Source organism: Scyliorhinus canicula, chromosome 7 (assembly GCF_902713615.1).
Source record: "Scyliorhinus canicula chromosome 7, sScyCan1.1, whole genome shotgun sequence".
NCBI lineage: Eukaryota > Metazoa > Chordata > Chondrichthyes > Carcharhiniformes > Scyliorhinidae > Scyliorhinus > Scyliorhinus canicula.
The window spans coordinates 102,754,046-102,780,567 of NC_052152.1; the positions used below are offsets into that span (position 1 = coordinate 102,754,046).

The following is a 26,522-nucleotide window of genomic DNA, read 5'->3' on the forward strand; positions in this document are numbered from 1 at the left end:
CCCCAAAGGTGCGGAATTCTCTGCACCTTTGGGGGCTAGGCCCGCGCCAGAGCGGTTGGCACCACGCCGACTGGCGCCAAAACTGGCACCAGCGGCCTTTGACGCACAGCGCCGGGGCTGGCCGAAAGGCCTTCGCCGGTTCGCGCATGGTGGAGGCAGTGGCGGCGGCGGAAGAAAAAGAGTGCCCCACGGCACTGGCCCACCTGCCGACCGGTGGGCCCCAATCGCGGGCCTGGCCAGCGTGGGGACACCCCCCGGGGTCCGATTGCCCCGCGCCCCCCAGGACCCCGGGGGCCCGCTCGCGCCGCTGATCCCGCTGTTCCAGAGGTGGTTCAAACCTCGGCGGCGGGTGAGGCCTCCCAGCGGCGGGACTTCGGCCCATCGCGGGCTGGAGAATCGCCGCAGGGGGCTCGCCGATCGGCGTGGGGTGATTCCCGCCCCCGCCAATTCCCGGGTGGCGGAAAATTTCTGCTTTTTCACATTTTCTCCTGAATTTACACCCACCAACAATAAACAATAATCAGCAACAGATATGTCCATCCCATAACAATAACAACAATCCCATCCTCCCACCAAACCCCAGACATCAGCCCGCATGTTTACATAAACAAATGACAAAAAAGGAATCAGGGATTACCCACAGTCATCCTTAATATACACAACCCCCCCACCCCCCCCCCCCCGCCCCAAACTCATGTTCAATGTTATCCAGTACTTGAAAGTACATAATGAACAATGCTCATGACTTGTAGAACCCCTCCGTCCTTCCCCTCAGTTCAAACTTAACCTTCTCAAGGGCCAAGTATTCCAACAGGTCCCCCTGGCGTGGGCACAGGGTGGACAGGCCGCTCTCCATCCCAGCAGGATCCGCCTTCGGGCGATCAACGAGGCGAAGGCTATATCTGCCTCCGCACCCCTTTCCAACCCTGGCTGATCTGACAGCCCAATATGGCCTCCCTGGGACCCGGGTCCAGTTTCACGTGCACCACCTTGGAAATTACCCTAAACACCTCCCTCCAATACTCCTAGCTTTGGACAGGACCAAAACATATGAACGTGATTAGCACCCCACCCCACCCTTCAACGCTCACACACATCTTCTACTCCTTCAAAGAATCGTCTCATCCTCGCCCTCGTGAGGTGTGCTCTGTATGCCACCTTCAGCTATATCAGCCCCAACCTCGCGCACGAGGTGGAGGCATTTACTCTCCGGACCACCTCACACCAGAACCCCTCCTCTATAACCTCTCCCAACTCTTCCTCCCATTTTGCTTTGATCCCCTCCAGTGGTGCCTTATCCTCTTCCAAAACAGCTCCGTACACGGCTGACACTACCCCCTTCTCCAGTCCCCTTGCCGCCATCACCTCCTCCAACAACGTGGAGGCCGGTTCCTCCGGGAAGCTCTGTATCTCCTTCCTGGCAAAATCTCAGACCTGCATGTATCTAAACATTTCCGCCTGCTCCAGCCCATACTTCGCTTCCAGCTCCCTCAATCCTGCAAACCGACTCCTAAGAAACAAATCTTTTAGCGTCTTAATCCCCTTCTCTTCCCATTTCCGAAAACTTCCATCCCACTTCCATGGCTCAAATCTGTGGTTCCCCCGAATCGGCATTTCCCTTGACCCTGCCCCCAAACTGAAGTGTTGGCGAAACTGCCTCCAGATTTTCACTGAAGCTATTATTACCGGACTCCTTGAGTATTTCCCCGGAGCTATCGGGAGCGGCGCTGTTGCTAGTGCTTTCAGCCCCGACCCCCTGCACAAATTCTCCTCCATTCTGACCCACTGGGAATCAACCCCTCTGACCCAGCTCCGCACCTTCTCCACATTCGCTGCCCAGTAGTAGTACATCAGGTTCGGGAGACCCAAACCCCCTGCCTGCCTTCCCCTCTGTAGCAGCACCTGTCTCACTCTGGTCACCTTCCCTCCCCATATGAACGAGGTAATCCTTCCCTCAATCTCCCTGAAAAAAGCCTTTGGGAGGAAAATTGGTAGGCATTGAAAAATAAACAGAAATTGCGGCAACACATTCATTTCAGCCGCCTGTACCTGACCCGCCAGTGACAGAGGGAGACCATCCCACCTCGCCAGATCAGCTTTCACTCTCCCCACCAAACTAGTGATGTTGTATCTGCGAAGCCTTCCCCACTCCCGGGCAACCTGCACTCCCAAATACGGAATGGCAGCCCCCCCCCCCCCCCCCCCCCCCCCCCACCTCTGCCCCCACCCCCGGCTGAGACACCACAAAATACTCACTCTTGTCCAGGTTCAGCTTGTACCCCGAGAAAGACCCAAATACTCTCAGTAGCTCTAATATTCCTCCTATCGACGCAATCGGTTCCGACACATACAGCAGCAAGTCGCCGGTATATACGGACACCCTATGCTCTATCCCTCCCTTTCATGAACCCCATCTGATCCTCACCTATCACCTTTGGGAGGCACTCCTCCAGCCTACCCGCCAGTACCTTCGCCAATACTTTTGCGTCCACATTCAGAAATGATATAGGCCTAAACGACCCACACTCCGTCGGATCCTTATCTTTTTTTAGCAACAGTGAAATCAATGCCTGCCCCAAGGTATGTGGCAACACCCCCTTCCCTATCGCCTCTTCAAACATCCCCACCATCAGGGGTGCCATCTTATCCGTGAAGTTTTTATAATATTCCACTGGAAACCCATCCGGCCCTGCCACCTTCCACGACAGCATCCTCCCAATAACTTCCTTTATCTCCTGCTCCACTATTGCTCCTTCTCATGTAGCCCTGTCCCCCTCCCTTAGCCTCGGGTGCTCCAACCCATCTAGAAATTCCTGCATCTCACGGTCTGCCCCAGGTGGCTCTGACCTGTACAACCTCTCGTAAAACTCCTCAAACACCTTGTTAATCAGCTCCGGAGCCATCGCCAACTTCCCTGTCCTATCCCTTACCTGAAGAATTTCCCTTACTGCTGCCTCCCTCCGGAGCTGACACGCCTTATCTCCATGTTCATAAACTGCACCCCTTGCTCGTCTCAGTTGGCACGCCGCCTTCCTGGTGGACAGTCGGTCGAAGCTCGCCTGTAGTTCCTTCCTCTTCCAGCTTTGCTGGGTCCCCATCTTCTGCATAACTCCTATCTACCTCCAACATTTCATTTCATTTCATTTCAATTTCATTTCATTTTCATCTCATATATTACCCTCTGCCGCTCCAACCTTTCCTCCTTGTCCACGCTGGCCTTAAACAAAATCACCGCACCCCTCACCACCGCCTTTAGAGTCTCCCAGATGACTGCCTTCGACACCTCACCCGTACAATTGAAACCTACATATTCCTTAATTACCTTTTCGATTTACTCACAGAACACTTGGTTCCCCAAAAGCCCCACATCCAGTTTCCACCCCGGCCTCTGCGCTACCCCCTTGTCCAGTACCATATGTCCAACCACCCAATGTGGCGCGCGATCTGACACAGCAATTGCCGAGTATTCTGACCTCTTGACCCCAGCCAGCAAAGCCTTTCCCACCACAAAAAAGTCGATCCGCGAGTATACCTTATGGACTGCTGAGAAAAACAAGTACTCCCATTCCCCTGGGTGCAGGAACCTCCAAGGGTTCACCCCTCCCATTTCTACCATTAGCCCAGCCAGAGCCTTCGCCCCCCCCTGATGGGACCAGCGAGCGCGGCCGTGATCTGTCCAACCTTGGCTCCTGCACCAGGTTCCAGGTCCCCCCCCCCCCCCCCCCCCTCCTCGCGAATCCCACATCGTCCCAGTTGGGACCGTATACACTTACCAGCGCCACTAATCTCCCGTCCAGCGCCCCTGCCATAATCACATATCTATCCCCCTGATCTGCCACCACCTTCTCCATCTGGAAACATACTCTTTTGCTGACCAACACCGCTACCCCTCGAGCCCTTCTATCAAATCCAGAGTGAAACACTTGGCTAACCCAGCCCTTTTTAAGTCTCACCTGGTCCTTCACCCTCAAGTGAGTCTCCTGCAGCATTGCCACATCGGCTTTCAAACTTTTAAGATGCGCAAGCACCCTTGACCTCTTGACCGGAGCTCCAAGCCCTCTCACGTTCCACGTGACCATCCTTACTGGGGGTCTCTCACCCCCCCACCTTTCTTATCCACCATCATCATACCACCGCCCCTGCCCCATAAGCTTGACCTGCCCCTGTCCATTGTTAACATTAAACCCCTCCCCCCCCCCCCCAAGAACCCCCCCCCACCTTTCCCCCTGAAACAACATCTCCCAGCATCCATCCCTTCCCCTCCCCCCCCACCTCCCCCTTGTAGGTCCATTGAAGCCTGCTATCCAGGCTCCATCGTCCGCAGCCCTCCTCTCACCTCACCTCCGTTCACTAGTTTACTTTAGTTAGCTAGCGCGGGTGGCTTAAGATACATATTATTAAGAAGCATCTGCCTGCTCATCTGTCATTGTTTGTACCATCTGATTGGTCCCTTACCTGATTCGACATTCCAGTATTACACATTGCAGCTTAGATTTTGATTTAGAATTTAGATTTCAGCCAATCAGCCGAGAGGCACATGACCAGCCAGAGCCAATGGGAAACCGGTGCTCTGCACCAATGACAACGCTCCTAGTCATACCACCACATTGCCATAATCTAAATGAAGGCCAGCAATGTTCCTTCAAGGGAGTTGTGGAGATGGGAGGAATAATCCTGCGGCCCCCTGGCTCCACGTAAAGGTAGGATTGGCAAAAACTGCGCTTACTTTGAGGCTGCATAAAGCGTCGCACATTCGCATGGCCTAACACCTGTTTAAAATGGCTGCTCAAGCTGCCTGAATATTGGTCCAAGGCCAAATATGGCATCCAATTTAATTCAGTTACCTTGGGGTGCAGAATATAGCCCCTTGTAATTGGTCCTTTTTGATCCAGTCCTCAGCCTAGAAACAATGACCAATATCTATCTCACGGTGTTGTTGGCGTCTGCTCTGTTTTTGGCATTTAAAAAAAAATTGTGGATTACAAGTTATAAGAGCAGGTTGAATGTTTGGAGATTATTACTTTCCCAGAGGGTAGTGGATCTGTATTCTTTCGGGCAACAGCTAGATCTGTTTTTGGCTGAAGCAGAGATGATCTTGTCCAAGAAGTAGGTGCTGTCTGACATTAATCAAGGCCAACAGAGTGGTCTCCTGGTCTCGTATTCAGATTGATTTTTGTCTCTGATTAATCTCGAAGATTATAAAGCTCTGGGTAGAAATTGTCTTGACCTGATAAATGGCCAGTCCAGGTGGTCCTGCTGGTCTTTTCCTATCAGATATTTTCTTACCTTTGTGTGCATACATTTTGAGTAAATTAATTTAACTTTGGCAAGGTGAAGAACCCTCATGCTGGGGAATAAGAATTGCTCAGTGTCAAAATCTGATATCCACAGCCAAGTTTGCTTCACCTGTGGCCCAATGATCAACTTCGACTCCCTTCTCAGAAAGATGCCCCGTTGTGTCCATGCACCATGTGATTTTAGTGAGTGGGAGCATCAATTCATGCATCGAATTGTGTGCAGTCTTGGGCTGCGAGTTACTGCTCCAGAGGAAGCCATTGAAAAGGCAGAAAAAGGGGCAGCACGGTGGCGCAGTGGGTTAGCCCTGCTGCCTCACATCGCCAAAGTCCCAGGTTCGATCCCGGCTCTGGGTCACTGTCCGTGTGGAGTTTGCACATTCTCCCCGTGTTTGCGTGCGTTTCGCCCCCACAACCCAAAAGGTAAGGGGCAGCACGGTAGCATGGTGGTTAGCACAAATGCTTCACAGCTCCAGGGTCCCAGGTTCGATTCCCGGCTGGGTCACTGTCTGTGTGGAGTCTGCACGTCCTCCCCGTGTGTGCGTGGGTTTCCTCCGGGTGCTCCGGTTTCCTCCCACAGTCCAAAGATGTGCAGGTTAGGTGGATTGGCCATGATAAATTGCCCGTAGTGTCCTAAAAAGTAAGGTTAAGGGGGGGTTGTTGGGTTACGGGTATAGGGTGGATGCATGGGTTTGAGTAGGGTTATCATTGCTCGGCACAACATCGAGGGCCGAAGGGCCTGTTCTGTGCTGTACTGTTCTTTGTTCTATGTTCTATGATGTGCAAGGTAGGTGGATTGAACACGTTAACTTGCCCCTTAATTGGAAAAAAATAATTGGGTACACTAAATTTATTTTTAAAAAGGCAGAAAACTCGTGTCACTTCCAGTCAGGGTTGCCAACTCTGCTCAGATACTCCTGGACATTTCTGCCTCATTCCATTTCCTGCTGGCTCTGTTTAACCAACACCATGCTCCAGAGACAGAGAGAACAAAAACAATTGCCGGCACTTTTCTTGGAACATCGCCATTTGAAATACCAGCAGGTGATTCAAGTGAGTTTATTATTCCCGCCCACTTGAAGTCTGACACCCGTTTCCTGGGTAATGCTTAGTGTACAGGCCAATGGATAAGTTTGATGTGCATGTAATTTAATCTAACCTGGGGGTAGGACTGAAACAAACCGGTCTAACACACGCAATATAGGAACATTAGTCATTGAAAATGAAAACAATGAGAGTAAATCAGCTTTTTAAAAAAAACATAATATGATGAGCGGTGGGACACTTAAGTTAAACCTATTACAAGTTAAATCTATCACATCCAAACCAAACGACTGGAAAATTCACGTAGGTCAAGTGTCTGTTTGAGTGAAGTGGAATCTACCCTGTAACCCCATGGAAATGCAAAGCCACTTACATAATCCACACAGACTAGGCGAACAGCCAAGTTTATAGACCCTGCAAAGGTGCAGCTGGAGTGTAAACTAATCGCACTGGTTACCATGGGGCACTGATTCCTGCTGTTTTGCCAGACAGCATGAGAAAGTAAGACCTACATTCACATAGCCTCTCCGCAACTTCAGAATGATCCAAAATGCCTGACTGCCAATCATGTGACTTTGGAGAGTAGTCACTGTTGTAATTAAAGCAATACAGTAGCCAATTTGGGTACAGCAAGCTCCCACCACCAAATGTTTGATTAGAATAGGAAATACTCAGCAGGTTAGGACTCATTTGAGGAGAGGGAAACAGAGGTAACCAACGCTCATTGAGCAGAAACCTTGTCCTGGATTTTGCAATGACAGTGAAGGTGAAGCCTTAATCATCATTGTTCCACTGTCACTGATTGCAACGCCTCGAGTCCACACTCGCTCAGAACAATGTGAAAATTCAAAACGTCGCTGTTCCTTCCACACTTTTCCAGAGGGTGCGCCATTGAGGCACCAGATCCTGGCTCAATTCCTCCCTCACCCCACCACCCCAGATTGCAATCAATGGGAAAACAATTGAATTGACAGAAATTTCCACTCAACACTGTGAGCCTCATTATAAAAACCCTTCAGAAATGAAAACATTGTTGAATGAGGGGTAAATGGGTTTTTCACATTGTACTAACTTAATAATTATTGCTCTCACCGGCCCTGAGAAACTAATTTTATAAAACTTAGAAACGTTGGAGCAGGAGGAGGCCATTTGGCCCTTTGAGCCTGCTCCGCCTTTCATTATGATCATGTCTGATCATCCAACTCAATAGCCTAATCCCACTTTCCCCCCCATATCCTTCGACCCCTTTAGCCTCAAGAGCTGTATCTTAACTCCTTCTAATTTGAAAAATGTCAAAATGTTCTGCATTTTTATAAGATTTATTTTTCTTTTTGATGAAGGTAAATATAAAATAATCATAATTTATTAAACTCTAAAGTATTATATCACTGCTGCTACACACCAAGACATCCCATTGACCTTGGTGATGGATTCAAACTGGCTTTGGGAAAGGGAAAATCCACGTAGAGATTGTGAATGGCTTCCTCGGTGAGTGCCATTACTCTGCCATATACCATAAAATCCCATCTCTCCCTCCACAGATGCTGTTTGAACTTTTGAGCATTTTCTGTTTACATTTCAGATTTCCAGCATCTGCAGTATTTTCATTTTCTAGCAATTTTGGTTGTGGGAGAAATATTGTCCAGGACCCCGAGGAATTACTCCCCTGCTCTTCTTTGAATTTGATTTGATTCTTTATGGGATATGGCCATTGCTGCCTCGGCCAGCATTTGTTGCCCATTGCTAATTGCCCTTAAGAAGGTGGTGGTGAGCTGCCTTGCACCACCACAGTCCATCTGGTGTAGGTTAATCCACAGTGCCATTAGGAAGGGAGTTCTTCACGCAGTTCCAAGTCAGTGCGGTGTGCAACTTGGAGGGGAACTTGCAGGAGGTGGTGTTCCCATACAACTGCTGCCTTTGCCCTTCTAGGTGGTTGAGGTCAGAGGTTTGGAAGCTGCTGTTGACAGAGCCTTAGTGAGGTGCTGCTGTGTACTTTTTGGATGGTACACACTGCTGCCCTGTGTTCGTGGAGTGAGTGAATATTTAAACTGGTGAATGGGTGCCAATCACACGGGCTGCCTTGTCCTGGATGGTCTTGAGCTTCTTGAATGTTAGCATAGTTGCACTTACCCAGAGAATTCCATCTGAATTCATGCCATGTGATCTTTTGCTTACCCACCTGAAAGGACAGATAGTACTTCAATTTAACGTTCCATCTGAAAGATGGCACCTTTGAAGGTATAGAACTCCTTTCATAGAGCACTGGAGTGTCAGCACCAGTTCCCATGGGCGGCACTGTAGCACAGTGGTTAGTAATGTTGCTTCACAATTCCAGGGTCCCAGGTTCGATTCCCGCTTGGGTCACTGTTTCTGCAGTCTGCACGTTCTCCTCGTGTCTGCATGGATTTCCTCCCACAAGTCCCGAAAGACGTGCTTGTTAGGTGAATTAGACATTCTGAATTCTCCCTCCATGTACCCAAACAGGAGCCAGAATGTGGTGACTAGGGGCTTTTCATAGTAACTTCATTGCAGTGTTAATGTAAGCCTACTTGTGACAATAATAAAGATTAATTTAAGACAAAACTTCACAATATCCTGATTCAAGAGGCAAGGGTTTGGTCACTGAGCCATAGCTGACACATGCCCCTGTTTTCGAGCTCTGTATACTTGCACCCATTTAAAGGGATTGGTCAGCACTGTTGGCTAGATGGCTGGTTCATGATGCAGAGCGATGCCAACAACATGGATTCAGTTCCCATACAGCCTCAGGTTATTCACGAAGGCCCCACCTTCTCAACCTTGCCCCTCGCCTGAGGTGTGGTGGCCCTCAGGTTAAATCACCAGGGGAGAGCAGCCTCTGGATGTCGCGATTGTTTTGCTTTTGTTTGGATGTGTTTCAGACCTAACTCCTTCAGGCATTTTCCCCTCTATCTCCTGAATATCTTTTATCTCTTTGATAAATCTTGTTTCGTTTCCGAGGTGGAATCTTCCGTTCCGGTAACGAAAGTCTAGTGGTGGGCAGGAAAGTCGGAATGACTCCCACTGTGCAGGGGAATGGCTGACCATGAACGATCTTCTGCTGTTTAGCTCATTAATCTATGAGGAGCTTGACAAATTTTGTGGCGGGGCAGGCAGGACGTGGTGGTTACCTCTTGGGGCTAAAGCTGTTGGCGCTTTATTGAACATCACCCAGTCAGACTTTCACCCTTTCCAGGACAGACTCGTAAACATGCTCTCTGAACGGTCTATCACTCTGCCTCTGTCTCGCACCCCCCCCCGCCCCCCTCTCCGCTGGTTGTGGATCCCATGCCCAGCCTTGGCATGACTTGTGCCACCAGCAGCCGCTATGTTGCCATGATGGTTTGGAAACAAAGGTGAAAGCAGTGTCCCCTGACTTCAAAGTCGTCGATGAAGTGAAGCTCAGCTGGTGCTTGCCACTTATATACCATCATAAAACGACACGGTCTAATTACCCACTGGCGGGGATCTTATTGTGGAAGGGGAGGGTAATTCCAGTAAGGTGATCTTTTGATAAACATCCATGAGATGGTAACGATGGAGTCTCTGACATTAGTTATTGGGAAATCCGACCCATCTTTCAAGCTATTTTCTTGCCATCAGCAACCTGGGGCTGGATTCTCTGTTATTGGGACTATGTCCCCACGCCGGCGTTAAAACGGTGGCGTTTTACTCCTGAAAATCCTGGATTAAATGGACACGAATGCACAGTCCTGCAGGGGGCTAGCAGGGACCTGGAGTAAATCTCGCAGTTTTTGCTGCTGATACAGGTCCCCGCACTTCCGGGTCAGAGGCCGCGCCGTGCTCCATTGCGGATTCGGAGCTGGATCTGAAAAAGAGACCCCCCCCCCGATCGGCTGAGAGCTCGACCCTCAACCCCCACACAATCATTCCTCTGCCGCCTACAAGGCCCCCCTGGCCTCCAATCGGCTCGCTTCTGACCAGGGTGCCCGCGGACTAAGTCCGCAGCCGCCACATGAGTATCCCGACCGGCTAGATTAGGTTAGATCCACGACATCGGGTCTTCAGCCAGGGGCGGAGGATGTCAGAGCGGGCCTCTGGCAATGGCCCCAGGTGGCGCCACTTTTCAATGCCGGAGAATCGGCGAACTGGTGCCGGCCCTGATTTTGGTGTCAAACTGGATTCTCCGCCCCGGCGCCGGGCGCGATTTCAGCGTAGAGGTGCGGAGAATCCAGCCCTGATTTGTTGATTCGTGCCAATTTGATTGCCCCATCCACCAGATTCCCACTGCTGGCGGGAGGGAAAGATTTCATCCCTTATATCTGACAATCACGATGGCCGTTTAAGCATCTCCTGTTCTTCACTTTAGCAGTTTACAGGTCTTTTTATTTATTTTTCTGTATGTGTCTTTGTGTTTATGTATTTGCATTTGTCTACTTTGTATTTTCTCTCCCAACATTCTTTTTCCTCTGTCCTCTTGATGCTGTTCATTTGTATTTACCATTCAATTCTGACCAAGAGTCAACACGGAAAACTTTAGCTCCACTGCTGCATCCACAGATGCTGCTTGACCTGTTCAGTGTTTGCAGCATTTTCTGCTTTGGTTAAAAAACCTTGAGACTGATCGCAAGTGTTTATAAATCTGCGCAGGATCTGTTGCTCGTTTTACTGGAGTGTGATTAACACGCCTCCGTTTAAAGGTCGTGTGCTTAACACTACTATGGCTCTGCATGTGTAATTATGCTCGGAGTCGCCAGGTGCCGTATTGAGACACCATCACAAGTATATCAAGGTCAGGTTCAAAGTAATAAATCTGTACACCGATTAGTAAGTCCAAACGATTGGTGTTTATTATAACAAATATAATAAATACACATGCATACGCTAAAGAGACTAACTTACTTCTAATACTAAACAACTAAATATTTATCTAGACAGGAACAGGCAAGGTCAGGGAACAAGGCCTTCGTCCCGTTCTTGGTCTGCAACTCTCTGAATCGTAAAGTTGTCAAGATCTAGCAAGGTCTGGATCACGTAGCGATCGTTGTATTGACACTTACAGTTCGATGGCTGATGGCTCAATGGCTGGTGATGAAACTGGAGTCAGGATGCGATGTAACAAACAACAAACTCGGGTCAGAGTAAGCAAGCAGTCCTGAGCCGGAGCAAAGCAACAGACCGAACCATGTAACCTGAACCATCTACTCTTATAGGTCCTAGAAGTCCGTGCCCCCTTGGGGCGGTTCTTTTACCTGCCAGGTATCGATTGGGCCTTTCCCAATCGATATCTTCCAAACCCCCCAATCTGAGGGTCGTTCCTCGATGGGTGGGGCGGTCCCTACGGCTCTTTATGTTGGTTGCTGTGGCGCCATTCTGTCTGGGCGTCTACGCAAAAGTATCCATTGATACTTAAATGTTTCTATTGTGCGGGGTCTGGATCTGGATCACCTCATTACTATGCAGATCTGTTTCCATTTGCACCTTTGGCTGAAATTCTGCACCTGGCCAAAAACTGGTTTCTGTATGTGCAGAATGTAAATTAGTCTTCTGCAAACTGCTTGTCCTCACTAAGACTGTTTTTCCCTGCAGCCTTAGCAGTTCTCCATTTTGTAGCCCAGTGTCCATCTTAGATGGCTACAGATCTCTGATCTACCAGATTTGGCAAATTCTAATGTTCCATCTCAAAAGTTTTCCTTCTCCCTTTTCAGAACATGGACATTCCTGGCAAGGCTGTGCTTTATTGCCCGCCCCTAGTTTCCAGTCACCTTCTTGAATTGTTGGTAGTGCTGCGTTGCCAGCTCTGGCTGAACATAATCCTGGAGTTCTCATTACATGACCTCTTGTCTCCAAATGCCCTTTTTTTCCTCATCTCCAATAGCACAGTGGGCTAAACAGCTGGCTTGTAATGCAGAACAAGGACAGCAGCGTGGGTTCAATTCCCATACCGGCCTCCCCGAACAGGTGCCGGAATGTGGCGACTAGGGGCTTTTCACAGTAACTTCATTGAAACCTATCTGTGACAATAAGCAATTATTATTATTATTATTATTTAGCAACTAACAAACAGAAGTGTTCAAATGTAATTTTTAACAAAATATTTTTAAACTTTCCTTTTATGTTTTTGGCCAGGGTTTAAAGAACTCCAAAGTGTATCGTGGAGTTCACCTGACCCGCTACTTTTAATAGATTGTGGTATGGGGAGCACACTGTCCACTCTACAGGTGTGGTACAGCAGAAATGGAAAAATAATTTTTAAAGCAAAACAATGTTTATTCTATGAACTCAAGTTGACCTTTTTAAACCATACAGTGAACATCTTAACAACCATTAATTCAAATACAACCCCCAAAGACTACAACACTAAGTGATCCTTAAGCTCCTTACATCCTTACATCCATAAGACTTAAAAAATAACTTTTAACAGAAGCACATCAGGTTAAAGTCACTATTGAGAGCAGTTATTAGTTTTAAATCACCAAAGGATCAATTTATAGTTTTTAGATTACAGAGAGAGAGAGAGAGACTACTACCCCTTCTGGCTGTGACTGCAGCTATCCAGCTCTGAAAACGAAACTAAAACATACCCTGCAGCAAACAGAATAAAACAAAAGTAAAAAGCTGACAGACAGCCCAGCTCCACCCACTCTGACATCATTGCAGTAGTAAACACCTATTTCTTAAAGGTACTCTCACTACAGATATTTATATATGTACCCATTTATAAACACGTATTTCTAAAGGTACGCTCACATGACAGTTTTTTTTCTAATGGGATTTCCCACATTGGAGATTAATCTTTAATACCTGGGAGGCTCTAGGTTGATCTTGGAAGGTAGGTAACTCTTGCTGGAGTGGGTTTGGATACAACTAAATGGTTTGCTTGACCCCCACTTCAGAAGGAAGTTATAGAGTCAACCACATTGCTGTTTATTAATTGACATAATGTAGGAATTTAAAAGAATAATTTGAACGCTGTGGTCCTGGGAACTGTGCTGTCACAGAAAGTATAAATATGCTGTAGTGGATCTGCCCAATGCCAGCGATGTTTAACCCAGTCAATCATTTATTTCAATTTGTGAAAAGGGGCAGTTAATGGTTTGTGTCAGGTTTAATAAAAATCATAGCGTCTAACAGCAAGATGGCAGAACCACCATTGCCTGAAACACAATGGATCTGTGAGCAGCGGTAGTTTGCTGTGTTTGTGGCCTTTATTTGAACTGATATTGTTTGTACTTATTGAGCATGTAGTTTTACAAGAGAATGGACCAGGAAATTCTCCCACAAGGGACCAACTAGTGTGTCATTCTCATACGGCTCTTGAAAGTGGATTCGTTCTGTTGCCTCAAAAATTTGCGATTGAATATTTTTAATCACGAGAAAGATATTTATTTTTATTACGGCATCAAAGAGATTTGGGGGAGATGGTGGCGAGGCGATGATGTCATTAGATTAGTAATCCAGAGGCCCAGGCTAATGTTCTGGGAGCGTGGGAAACTGGTGGAATTTAAATTCAATTAATTGATCTGGAATAAAGCTAGTCTCAGCAACGGTGGTCATGAAACTACCATCGGCTGTTTCAAAAACTCATCTGGTATGTCCTTGGGGAAGGAAGTCTACTGTCCTTACCTGGTCTGGCCTACATGTGACTCAAGACCCACAGCAATGTGGTTAACTCTTGACGGTCTGCAAAATTGCCTCAAAGCCACTCAGTTCAGGGGCAGTTAGGGATGGGCAACGAATGCTGGCTTAGCCAGTGAAAACACATCCCATGAAAGAAGACATTAAAAAAAAAGGCAATTTAACTTGCATTTATCTAAATTTTTTAAGAAGTAAAGCATTGCAAGTTACTTCACAGGAGCGTAATCAGTCAAAAATTGACTCCCACTTAGAGAGGCAGTGGGAGAGATAACCAAAAGCTTGATCACAGTGTTAGCTTATAAGAAGTGTCCCAAAGGAGGAAAGAATAAGAAAGGTTTAGGAAGGGAATTCCTGAACTTCGGTCCTTGGGCTTCTGAAGGCTTGGCCGCCAATAGTCGGACAATGGAAATCAGGGGTATGCATGAGGCCAGCATTGGAAGATCACAGCCATTGTGGACGGTTGGAAGGGGTGAAGCCATGGTGAGATTTAAACCAAGGACGTACATTTTTTCGGACTGGAAACCAAAGGGTATTGAGGAATTTGCAACAAAGGCCGATAAATGGAGTTAAGGTGAAGATCATCCATGATCTGATTGACTGACTGGAGGAGAGAGTAAGGGGCTGTGCAGTCTGCTCACAGAAGCTGTGTCCAGATTCTTGAATCTGTGAAGGAAGATAAAGAGATATTTTCATCAGCGATAATACATTTCTAAAATTACCCCTGTTATGTTTTGACTGGGAAGTGTTGGGTTTTCTGTTTGGGGCAAGTTGATAAGAGGCAGACCATTGTGCTGTTGCTTCATCACTCTCACCTCTGAGGCAACAGCTCATGGGTTCAAGACCAACTCTGCCGATTTGAACAGATATCCCAGGCTAAAAATACTGTTGCAGGAGTGAGGGAGCGCTGCATTGTCAGAGGTGATGGGCGCGATTCTCCGCCCCCCACGACGGGTCAGAGAATAGCAGGAGGGCCTTCCCGACATTTTTCCCGACCTCCCGCTATTTCCCCCCCCCCCCCCCCCACGTCCGACCCCCGACACGAATCGCTGCTCGCCGTTTTTTACGGCGAGCAGCGATTCTCCCCTAGCCGATGGGCAGATTTCCCAGGCCTTTTACGGCCGTTTTCACGAACTGCAACACACCTGCTCTCACAGTTCGTGAAAACGGCCGCAAAGTGCCGTTCTGGGGAACCCTGGCACCGATTGGCACGGCCGCACCATGGCCGTGCCAAGGGTGCCATGGGCCCGCGATCGGTGCCCACCGATCGCGGGCTGTGGGTACGAACCCCGTGCACTCTTTGTTCCTCCGCCGCCCCACTGGATCAGTCCGCGGGGCGGCTGAGGGGCATAACGGCCCGCACATGCGCGGGTTTCACGCATATGCGTGATGACGTCATTCGCGCATGCGCGGGTTGGAGCCGTCCAATCCGCGCATGTGCGGCTGACGTCATCATATGCGTCAGCCGTCGTTAACTTTGGCGCGCGGGCTTAGCAAAATTCGCTAAGCCCGCGATGCCGAAGTTCACGGGACCCCGCTGCTAGCCCCGACCGGGGAGCAGAATCGGGTCCCGGGAGGGGGTGCGGAGGCTGCCGTGAGACACGGCCGGTTTCACGGCAGCCTTCACGACTCTCCGCATTTGCGGAGAATCGCGCCCGATGTCTTTTGAATTAGATGTTAAAACAAGGCCCCGACTGCTCTCTCACAGGTGTGGCCACAAACATCCCTTGGCTCTATTCAATGGAGAGCAAGAGGAGTTCTCCTCTGTGTCCTGATCAATATTTATGTCTCGACCAACATCTCAAAACATCTGACCTTGAAATTCTCTCATTGCTGTTTGTGGCTCCATTTCCTACATTAGAGCTGTGACTACACTTCAAATGTAATGATTAGTTGGTAAAGATATTGGGACATCCTGAGATCACAAAGACATGATTGCAAATGCCCTCACTCCCTGCTCATGTTCCATCATTGTTTAAATCTGAAGCCCCACCAAACTTTTACACTCAAAAACATTTGAACAACTGAAATAACTCTTATTAATGTTGCCTATCATCGGAACCGAGTATGTTGATGGGGGGCATATTGGAGCTGATTCAAGTGTTTGGGTCTTTTTCGGGATATAAACTAAATTTAGACAAAAGTGAATATTTTGTGGTGTCTCGGCCAGGGGTGAGGGCAAGGGTGGGGGGTGGCTACCATTCCGTAGGGTGGGGACTCACTTTATATATCTGGGGGTGCAGGTGGCACGGGATTGGGGGAGGCTCCATAGGTATAATATTACTAGTCTGGTGGGGAGGGTGAAAGTGGACTTGGTAAGGTGGGATGATCTCCCTGTGTTGCTGGCAGGTTGGGTACAGGCAATTAAAATGAACGTGTTGTTGCGATTCTTGTTTCTTTTTCAGTGCCTGCCAATCTTCCTGCCAAAGACATTTTTCAAGGAGGTCGAAAAGATGATTACCTCGTTTATATGGAGGGGAGGAAGTGGCTAGGAATAGGAAGGTGCTGTTGCAGAGAGGACGGCAGTCAGGGGGTTGGGTCTTCTGAATTTACTATATTATTACGGGGCTGGTTTAGCACACTGGGCTAAGACAGCTGGCTTGTAATGCAGAACAAGACCAGCAGCGCGGGTTCAATTCCCGTTCCAGCCTCCCCGAACAGGCGCCGGAATGTGGCAACTAGGGACTTTTCACAGTAACTTCATTGAAGCCTACTTGTGACAATAAGTGGTTATTATTATTATTACTGGGTGGCGAATGCTGAGAAGGTGAGGAGCTGGGTCAAAGAGGAGGACTCCCAGTGGGTTAGAATGGAGGAGAGTCTGTGTAGGGGATCGGGGCTGAGGGTGTTGGCAACAACACCGCTCCCAATGGCCCTGGGGAAATACTCAGGGAGTCCGGAAGTAGTAGCGGCGTTGAAAATCTGGAGGCAGTTGCGCCAGAACTTTAGACTGGGGGCGGGGTCAAGGGAAATGCCGATTCGGGGGAATCACAGATCTGAGCCAGGGAAGTGGGATGGGACTTTCGGAGATGATGGAGAAGGGAGTCAGGGCACGAAAGGATTTGTTTCTAGGGGTCCGGTTTGCGGGATTGAAGGAGCTGGGGGTGAAATATGGGTTGGGGCACGGGGAAATGTTTAGGTATATGCAGAGATTTCACTAAGAAGGAGATACAAAGCTTTCCGGTGGCGCCGGTCTCTACACTGTTGGAGGAGGTGCTGACGGCAGGGGAAATGGAGAAGGGGGCGGTGTCGGCGATTATGGGTCGATTCTGGGAGAAGAGATTGGTTAAGGAGGAAGGGATTAAGGCAAAGTGGGGGGAAGAGTTGAGAAAGGGCATGGAGGAGGGGTTGTGGTGTGAGGTGCTCCCGAAAGTAAATGCCTCAACCTCGTGCGTGAGGTTGGGGCTGATACAGCTGAAGGTGGTGTATAGGGCGCACCTCACAAAGGTGAGAATGAGCCAACTCTTTGAGGGGGTAGAGGATGTTTGTGAACGGTGGGGTGGGGGTGGGGGCCCGCAAACCACGTTCATATATTTTGGTCCTGTCCAAAGCTGGGGGGGGGGGGGGGGGGGGGGGTGTTCAGGGTAATTTCGAAGATGGTACATGTGAGGTTTGAGCCGGGTCCTCTGGAGGCCATATTTGGGGTGTCTAATCGACCGGGGTTGTAAATGTGTGCGGCGGCAGATGTTTTAGCCTTCACCTTGCTGATTGCCCGAAGGCGGATCCTTGTTGGGGTGGAGGTCTGTTCCTCCAACCTGTGCCCAGGCGTGGCGGGGGGATCTATTGGAGCTTTTAACACTCGGGATGGTGAAATTTGAGTTGAGGGGAAGGTTGGAAGGGTTCTGCAATTATGGGCTTTGTTTATTATGCACTTTCAAGAATTGGATGACATTGAACATTGGGTGGGGGGGGGTTGTACTGTGTATGTTGTTGGTGACTATGTAGGGGGTGGGTGGTGGATTCCTGAATCCTTTTCTTTGATGTTTGTATTTAAAATGTTGAGGGTTGTTTGGAGGAAGGAATTGTGGCCAGGGGATTGACATTGTATTTGTAACAAAACAATGGAAAAGGTGTACGTTTGGATGAAAATGGGAAAAACGAGGAGAATAAAAATATTTTTAAAAAAAAATTAATGTTGCCTTTCGCTCCTTCCCTCTGTCAGAGCTTTTCCTACAGTTGCAGTACAGTAACTTCATTGCGATGTTAATGTAAGTCTACTTGTGACAATAATAAAGATTATTATTATTATTAAATCAGAGAGGTGCTAAGGCAGCTCACAACAGATTGATCAAAGGGTCTGTTTTGAGTATGATCCAGGAGGGGGGGGAGAGAAGTGTGGGAGAGTAATCCCAATCTCCAATACACAGAAAGTCTAGGCCGTCCCCCCTCCGGGCATTTCAAGTGAGAAAATGAATTTGATTGGTGGGAGTCCCATGTAAAACTTGTTGCTCCATTGACGATGTGACAAGCCAAAATGAAACTATGGGTTTAGCTGATTTGATTGAAAGTTAAGTTTCAAAACCTTCAATCTGCTGTTCTGCTCTTTACAGCAACATGGCTTCCTCATCCCAGCTCCCAACCCCAACCCTTGGGCTCTGCTTTATAATGAGAACCGTGACCCTTTAATTGTTTTCATACTTTTACACAGTGCTGGCAATGATCACTGTATCATGCATGCTTGTTGGTAAAGGGAAGAGTTGCCAAGTACTTTCTCACAATGGTGTTTCCTCTTTAAGGTGTTGTGTTTCCCCTCAATAAAGTCTTTCCAATCTCACTTGCAATATTGAAGTAAGTCGGTTGTAATTAATGATGCCCAGAGCTAGTTGGCTGTACGTGATTTTATTGATTTTTTTTCCCTCTCTCTCTCTGTCAAGCTGTCTCTGGCTCGCTAATGAGAGTATAAACCCTGCTAATGAAGCAACGTTTGTTTAGGGAAAGGTTAGGAGGTCCCAAGGCAGGACAGGACCTCGGTGGGGAGAGAGAGAGAGAGCGCGTGCAGTTGCACCCTCTGAGGCTGCCTCTGGTGACTGGGCAGCACAGGCTCGCTGCATCAGACGGTGGAGATAGAGCGTTTCTGCCTGACTGGGCTGTCTGCTCGCAGCAGAGCATGGCTCTCGAGTGGAGCACGGAGCAGGGGTTGCTGTGTGGACGACTTTTGGACGATGCGTTTCTGAGCGAGAGCAGCGATGGGGAGATCTAGATATTAATGTGTAGGTTGTAAGATGTTTCGGCGATCTGAACGCTTAACTTTACCTCTCTGTGACTTGAGGCTGAGATAGGAAGTGTTGGAGGGATGTTCAGTAGAGGTTAGCGTGGAATAGGCAGTGTCAAGAGCAATGGGTCCCTGTTACAGCGTAAGTCGGCAACCTCCCTAAACTGAGCAACCCTCCCCCCACAACCCACCCACACACAATGTCGTCTAATCGAATCCTGTGTTGCCTTTCCAGATAGCTCGCCAGCTTCCCTGGATTTTGCTGACGACACAGGATTGCTTTGCCTGAAGATGGAAACACTGGAGTCGGAACTGACCTGCCCTATCTGTCTGGAGCTCTTCGAGGATCCGCTGCTTCTGCCGTGTGCCCACAGCCTCTGTTTCAGCTGTGCCCATCGCATCCTGGTGTCTCACTGCGCATCAAACGAGAGCGTGGAATCAATCGCCGCCTTCCAGTGCCCGACGTGCCGCTATGTCATTGCCCTCAACCATCGTGGTCTAGAGGGGCTGAAACGTAACGTCACCTTGCAGAACATCATTGACCGCTTTCAGAAGGCTTCAATCAGCGGTCCCAACTCGCCGGGCGAGAGCCGCCGGGAGCGGCCCTTCGACGGCAGCGCCATGACGACGGCCGAGCGTATCCCCTGCCAGTTCTGTGAGCAGGACCCGCCGCGGGCGGCTGTGAAAACCTGCGTGACCTGTGAGGTCTCCTACTGCGATGGCTGCCTGAAGGCCACCCACCCCAGCAAGAAACCCTTCACCGGGCACCGGCTGATTGAGCCTGTCCCTGACTCCCACCTCCGGGGCCTGATGTGCCTGGAGCATGAGAGTGAGAAGGTCAACATGTACTGCGTGACAGACGAGCAGCTGATCTGCGCCCTGTGCAAACTGGTGGGGCGGCATCGAGACCACCAAGTGGCAGCACTCGGAGACAGATTTGACAAAATAAAGGTACGTCGCATATATGACCTTTCTATTTTTTTCTGCCCTGGTGAAGGGAGGGAGCATTTGGGACATGTCAAATGTTGCCTGCTTAGACTCGTGGGAAACCACTTGGTACGTTGCAATACACTATCGGCGCTATATAAATGCAAGTTCACATTGTTGTTGTCAACATCCCAAAAGGCTGACAGGTTTAACGCATGCAATCGGATATGTAATAGGAGGCTGTGACCGATGAACAAGCACTTATTCAGTACTCCAGGAGATGAAGGAAAAACAGAGAGTGCAGTGATCTAAAAGGTGCTCCGTTTGGTAAGGTGGGGGTCCAAACATTCAGAAAAACATTAGAATTCAACAGGATTAATAAACAAATCTGGTGCGCCCGACAGAGATATTCTTTCCCTGCAAAAAATAAATATCAATAAAGAAACCTCACTGTATAATCTCTCAAAATAGGTTATGTAATCGCATATGTAACTCCAAAAGAAGGTTTCTTTTTCAATTGTATAGAGATAATGCACACATTTCTTTTTGAAAAATTTAAAGTACCCAAATTTCTTTCTAATTAAGAGGCAATTTAGCGTGGCCAATCCACCTACCCTGCACATCGTTGGCTTGCAAACCCACGCAGACACGGGGAGAATGTGCAAACTCCACACGGTCAGTGACTCGGGGCCGGGATTCAAACCCAGGTCCTCAGCGCTGTGAGGCAGCAGTGCTAAAGAACTGTGCCACCGTACCTCCCGCATGCACTCATTTCTATCTTTTTTGAATGATTAATCAAACCATTTGCAATGGGTTAATTTCTGTCTTCCCCTTGTGTCGCATCTTCTTTAAAAAAAAATAATTTTCAACAACAAATTTTCTCCCAACAATAAAATAAACAAGGCATAGAGAAAACAGAAAGAAAAGCACTCTCCCGCCCAATACAAAGCAATAAATTAATAACAAAAAAAAAGTAGCAAACATACAATCGCAGAAACAAACCCCCTTAACAGACCCGTAACCCCCCCTTTTGCTGCTGAGATTGACCACCCTCTAACACTCCGCCAGGAAATCAAGAAAAGGCTGCCACCGCCAAAAGAACCCTTGTACCGACCCCCTCAGAGCAAACTTGACCCTCTCCAGTTTGATTAACCCGGCCATGTCGTTAATCCAGGATTCCGGGCTCGGGGGCTTCACGTCCCTCCACTGTAAAAGAATCTTACGCCGGACTACTAGAGACGCAAAGGCCAGGATACCGGCCTCTCTGGCCTCCTGCACTCCCGGCTCCGATGCTACCCCAAAGATAGCGAGCCCCCAGCCCGGTTCCACCCTGGAACCGACCACCTTGGACAAGTTCTCCGCCACCCCCTTCCAGAACTCCTCCAACACTGGACACGCCCAGAACATGTGGGTGCGATTCACCGGGCCTCCCGAACACCTCCCACACCTGTCCTCACCCCCAAAGAACCGGCTCAGCCTGGCCCCAGTCATGTGCGCCCTATGCAGCACCTTCAGCTCAATTAAGCTGAGCAGTGCGCAAGAAGAGGTGTCGCATCTTCAAATTAAAGTCATGCCACTTACTCTGGTGTTGCCATCCTCTCTGTCTCTGAGTGTAAAGGTGACTCGCAGCTATGCTCTGCCCCATGGTGGTTGACAGATTGCACACTGTGCGGTCTCCAGGGCGTTTGCGGCAGGTATCCAGACTGCTCTGAAAATTACATTAAGTCACAGCGAGTGGGCAGCATGGAAGCAGGTCACTCAGCCGGCGTTGATGCTCCATAAGAACACCCATCATATTAACTCCCCAATGTGCAGATTTTGTCTGGATGTCCGGGCAATTGGGAATCAGCTCCTCTTGGGTCAATTGGGAATCAGCTCTTACCAGGATAATTGGGAATCAGCTCTGACCAGGACAATTGGGAATCAGCTCTTACCAGGACAATTGGGAATCAGCTCTTACCAGGACAATTGGGAATCAGCTCCTACCAGGACAATTGGGATCAGCTCTTACCAGGATAATTGGGAATCAGCTCTGACCAGGACAATTGGGAATCAGCTCTTACCAGGACAATTGGGAATCAGCTCCTACCAGGACAATTGGGATCAGCTCTTACCAGGATAATTGGGAATCAGCTCTTGCCAGGACAATTGGGAATCAGCTCTTGCCAGGACAATTGGGAATCAGCTCTTGCTAGGACAATTGGGAATCAGCTCTTGCCAGGACAATTGGGAATCAGCTCCTGTTGGGGCAATCGGGAATCGGCTCCTGTTGGGGCAATTGGGAATCAGCTCGTAAAAGGGGATTTGGGAATCGGCTCCGGTTGGGGCAATTGGGAATCAGCTCTTACCACGGGAATTGGAAATTAGTTCCAGTTAGGGCAATTGGGAATCAGCTCTTACCAGGGGAATGGGAATCCGCTCCCATGAGGGCAATTGAGAATCAGCTCCCGGGAGGGCAATTAGCAATGGGATATCTGGTAAACCTGAGGAAGTGGCCAATTGTGGGGGCTCAGGAGTCAGGATTCAGGGAGCGATCGATAGAGGGGAGCAGGGCTGGGGCATGAGCTGGGGATAGTGGCTCAATGAGTCTGGGGTCCAGCTGCTCTTGTGGTCAGCCTCCAAACAATGTTGCCGACTTTACCCTTTCTCATCTAATCCTGTCAACATAACCGTTATTTTCCATTCTGCCCCATTTGCTTATCTAGTTTCCCCTTTAATGTACCAAAACTGTCTACCTTGATCCTTGTGATGAGGTGTTCGATGTAGAATGAATCTCGACTGTACTGGCTCTCCATTTTTTCTAAACCCACTCCTTGCTCTTTCCCCATAGCCCTGAAGATTTTTTTCTCTTCAGGTATTTAATCCAATTCCCTTTTTAAAAACTATGATCTGAACCTGCCCTCAGAATATTCTCACTGCTCTCTGGGAGAAAGTTCTCCTTAATCCCCTTCTGGATTTAATGTTGAAAGTTGATCAACTCTAGGTTTGCTGGCGGTCCAGGGCACCCTGGTTGCAGAGTTTTCTGAGAGCTGGTGAAAAACCCTCTTTAAATAATGAGTAATATGTTCGCGAGAAGGCCCACTGTGAACTGTCAGATGAGATTCAGAGCCTCATAGACTTCAGTCACTTCTCTGTGTTGCTGTTGAGAAATTGTATTGGAGCCCTTGATTGAGAAAATGACTTTTCAATACACTAGTCCATGTTTTCAGATCGAAGGGTACTGATTAAATGTTCTTGATGAGGAGCTCAGAAATTATGTTTTGTCAAGTGATGTGTGTCTAAACGTTCAGAGTGTACAGAATGCACTTGTTAAACTGATCCTTGATACTGGATTACTGCAATGTGACAACTGAGAGCCAGCTCGAAATAAACAGTGAAACTTTCTTGTCAAGGATGTTCTGTCTTTGCGGGCATCATTCTCTAACTGGGCAGGCAGCGTGTTGTAAATGGAGTCTGATGAGACTTTGTGGTGGGATTGGATTTGGCTGGGAATGTAAGCGGGCGCTAGAGATGGTTACCTGTTTTACACCCCATCAGTTTGCTCTTGGTCTTACCTGGTTGGGTTTATATATGACTCCGGTCCCACATTAACATCGATGTCTCCCTGTGAAATGGCCTATCAAGGCTCGAAGTGGCACCAAATTGCTACAAAGAAATGACCACATGGACTGCAGCAACAGAAGAAGGCTGTGCGCCACCTCCCTGGGAACTGGGGGCAGTAATGCCAACAATGAACAAAGAACAAAGAAAAGTATAGCACAGGAACAGGCCCTTCGGCCCTCCAAGCCCGTGTCAACCATGCTGCCTGTCTAAACTAAAATCTTCTACACTTCCTGGGTCAATCCCTCTGTTCCTATCCTATTCATGTATTTGTCAAGATGCCCCTTAAATGTCACTATCGTCCCTGCTTCCACCACATCCTCCGGCAGCGAGTTCCAGGCACCCACTACCCTCGGTGTAAAAAAACTTGCCTCGTACAACCTTGCCAACCATGCTCATGTCACAACAATTAATTTTAATAAATGATCTATTTCTGTCTGCCCAATGGCTTATCATCCATTCCTTTCTCTCCCAACCTCTCTTTCCTTACCTTCGTCTCTTTCCCCCTCTTTGTCCCATCTTTAACTTCATTATCTCACTGCCTCATTTTTTCTCATCTCTGCTCTCTATGCTGTTCTTTTCATCACACTCTTTCCCTCTGTCACCTCTCTCTATTTTCTTTCTCATGCCCTCACCTGCTATCTTCTCTCCCTCTTCAATCTGCTTTTCCTTATCCTTTCTGTCTCTCCCTCAAATAGCCTTTTCCAAGTTTCTGTCTCGAAACCGTGCCTCAATTTGATTTGAGTAATGTAGTTGTTTAATGCCTTTCATCATTTCAGTACATCCCAACTGCATTCAAGCAAATGAACCGCTTCAGTATAATACAGTAATGACATACAATGCTGTCGCAATGTCGGAAACCTGGCGGCCAATTTGTACACAGCTCAGCCTGAAAACAACAATCAAATCAATGACGAGATCATCTATTTGCATCTGTTACTTATCTGTTGGTTGAGGGATCAGTAGAACTTCAGGAATACATTTTTGCTCTTCTTCATATTGTATTGTGGGATTTTCTTTACTGAGATGGAAGACTGGGCTCTGTTTAATGTCTCCTCTGAAAGACGGTGCCTCAGAGTGCAGCACTCCCTCAGTGCTTGATCTTGGGCTCAAGTCTCTGGAGTGGCACAAGAGGCGGACACAGACGATGCCTTAATTTGCCAAAAGGACCCTGTATATTTATCATATTCCTGTACATTTATCACATTCTTTCACGTTTCAGTACGAAGATTAAGACTGGGAGTGGAAAATAACCAGGAAAAATAAATTTGGGAACTTAGCCATCAGAGTGTACGTCAGTTCAATGAAGAACATTGCCCATCTATAAATATGAATAGATTGAGTGTCATTGTCCAGGTTCAGGAAACTAAAAGCTTTTCATGAATCTGAGATACATTTTTATGGAAGTGAAGACACTTTTTCATGTTAATTCATTATTAAGTATTTTCAGTTCTGACTAACAGCACTTTGGAAAAATGTACCATCTCTCGGGAATTCACCCAGATCTCGTCTTTTCCACGGGGGGGGGGGGGGGGGGGGGGGGGGGGGGCGGGAAGAAAAAGTACATTTTCTCAATGGTTCTCACTATGATAAGCCTTTGGCCCTGCTCCAGACAGTCGTAGTGAGGAGAGACTGTACGTCTGATTCTGAATTCTGGGTTGACATCCAGTGGGATGCTCATGCCTGGTGGTTGTGGGTGGGCCTCTCTTTCCTCTCATCAACTAGGTTGAGGAAATCCTTATACTGTTTGGGAGGAAACACCTCCTTTTCTTCAAGCTCATTCTTCTTCTTGTGGATTGGAAGTAACTGCTGCACCAGTTGCTTCAAATGTAAGCGTCAGCATTTTTGAAAATGGGTTTTATTGCTAACCACGGGATGATACTCTGTAAAGTCCCAAACTTTTCCCAGGCGACTTGTCCACTTTGTTGTGCCACACATCTTGCCGACGAGTGCCTTTTCAGCCATTGTCCTCTTTGCCAGGGTGGCACGTAGCACATTGGCTAACACAGTTGCTTCACAGCACCAAGGCGATTCCCGACTTGGGTCACTGTCTGTGTGGAGTTTGCACTTCCTCCCCGTGTCTGTGTGGGTTTCCTCCGGATGCTCCGGTTTCCTCCCACAGACCAAAGATGTGCAGGTTAGGTGGATTGGCCATGATAAATTGCCCCTTAAATGTCCAAAAAGGGTGGGGGTACTGGATTATTGGGATAAGGAGGTGTGGGCTTAAGCTCTTTCCAAGGGCTGGTGCAGGCTTGAATGTCCGAATGGCCTCCTTCTGCACTGTAAATTCTATGATTCTATGATACCTGCACCAGACAAAGTGGATAATAATAATCATTATTATTATCACAAGTATTACATTACATTAACACAGCAAGAAATTTGCTATGAAAATGAAAATCCCCTTGTCGCCACACTCCAGCCCCCCCTCCACCCCACCCCCATCAGTTCACCCTGTCTGGAAGCTAAGGTGCAGTCCAGCCAAATAAAATAAATCACTGCTTTAAAACCACTCCTGTGGTTTTTGCTTTCAAGAAGTTATAACTGCTACTTTCTCTGCCTGAAGCAGACGGGTGAGTTTTAAAGTAGTGATTTGTTTATCACTGTTCCTGTCTGGACTGCTCTTGAGCTTCCAGGCTGGGGTGCCTAGGGTGGGGGCATCTCTGTTGTGGGAGGGGGGGGGCAGCCTCTGGTGGGTGGGGGGGGGGGGTCTGGTGGGAGAGCTGGGGTTTGGGTTGAGCAGTATTTGCATTGTAGGGGGGAGGGGGCCCTCCGATGAACTTGGGGGGGGGGGGGGGCACCTACCTGAAATACCTACCCCCTTGGCTCGT

General features: G+C 48.4%; 1 protein-coding gene across 5 annotated transcripts in view; it reads left to right on the plus strand.

The window, feature by feature from the left end:
* mid1 (midline 1) overlaps positions 1 to 26,522 on the plus strand; it is a 223,485-nt gene that overhangs the window by 54,018 nt on the left and 142,945 nt on the right. For 2 of the 5 annotated variants that reach the window (XM_038802566.1, XM_038802568.1), the window contains exon 2: positions 19,400 to 20,115. In XM_038802566.1, the coding sequence (XP_038658494.1) occupies positions 19,456 to 20,115 (660 nt within the window). In that variant the 5' untranslated portion in view covers positions 19,400 to 19,455. Of the gene's footprint in view, positions 1 to 18,908; positions 19,307 to 19,399; positions 20,116 to 26,522 lie in introns of those variants that run through there. The other 3 variants (XM_038802567.1, XM_038802563.1, XM_038802564.1) reach the window with 3 other exon arrangements.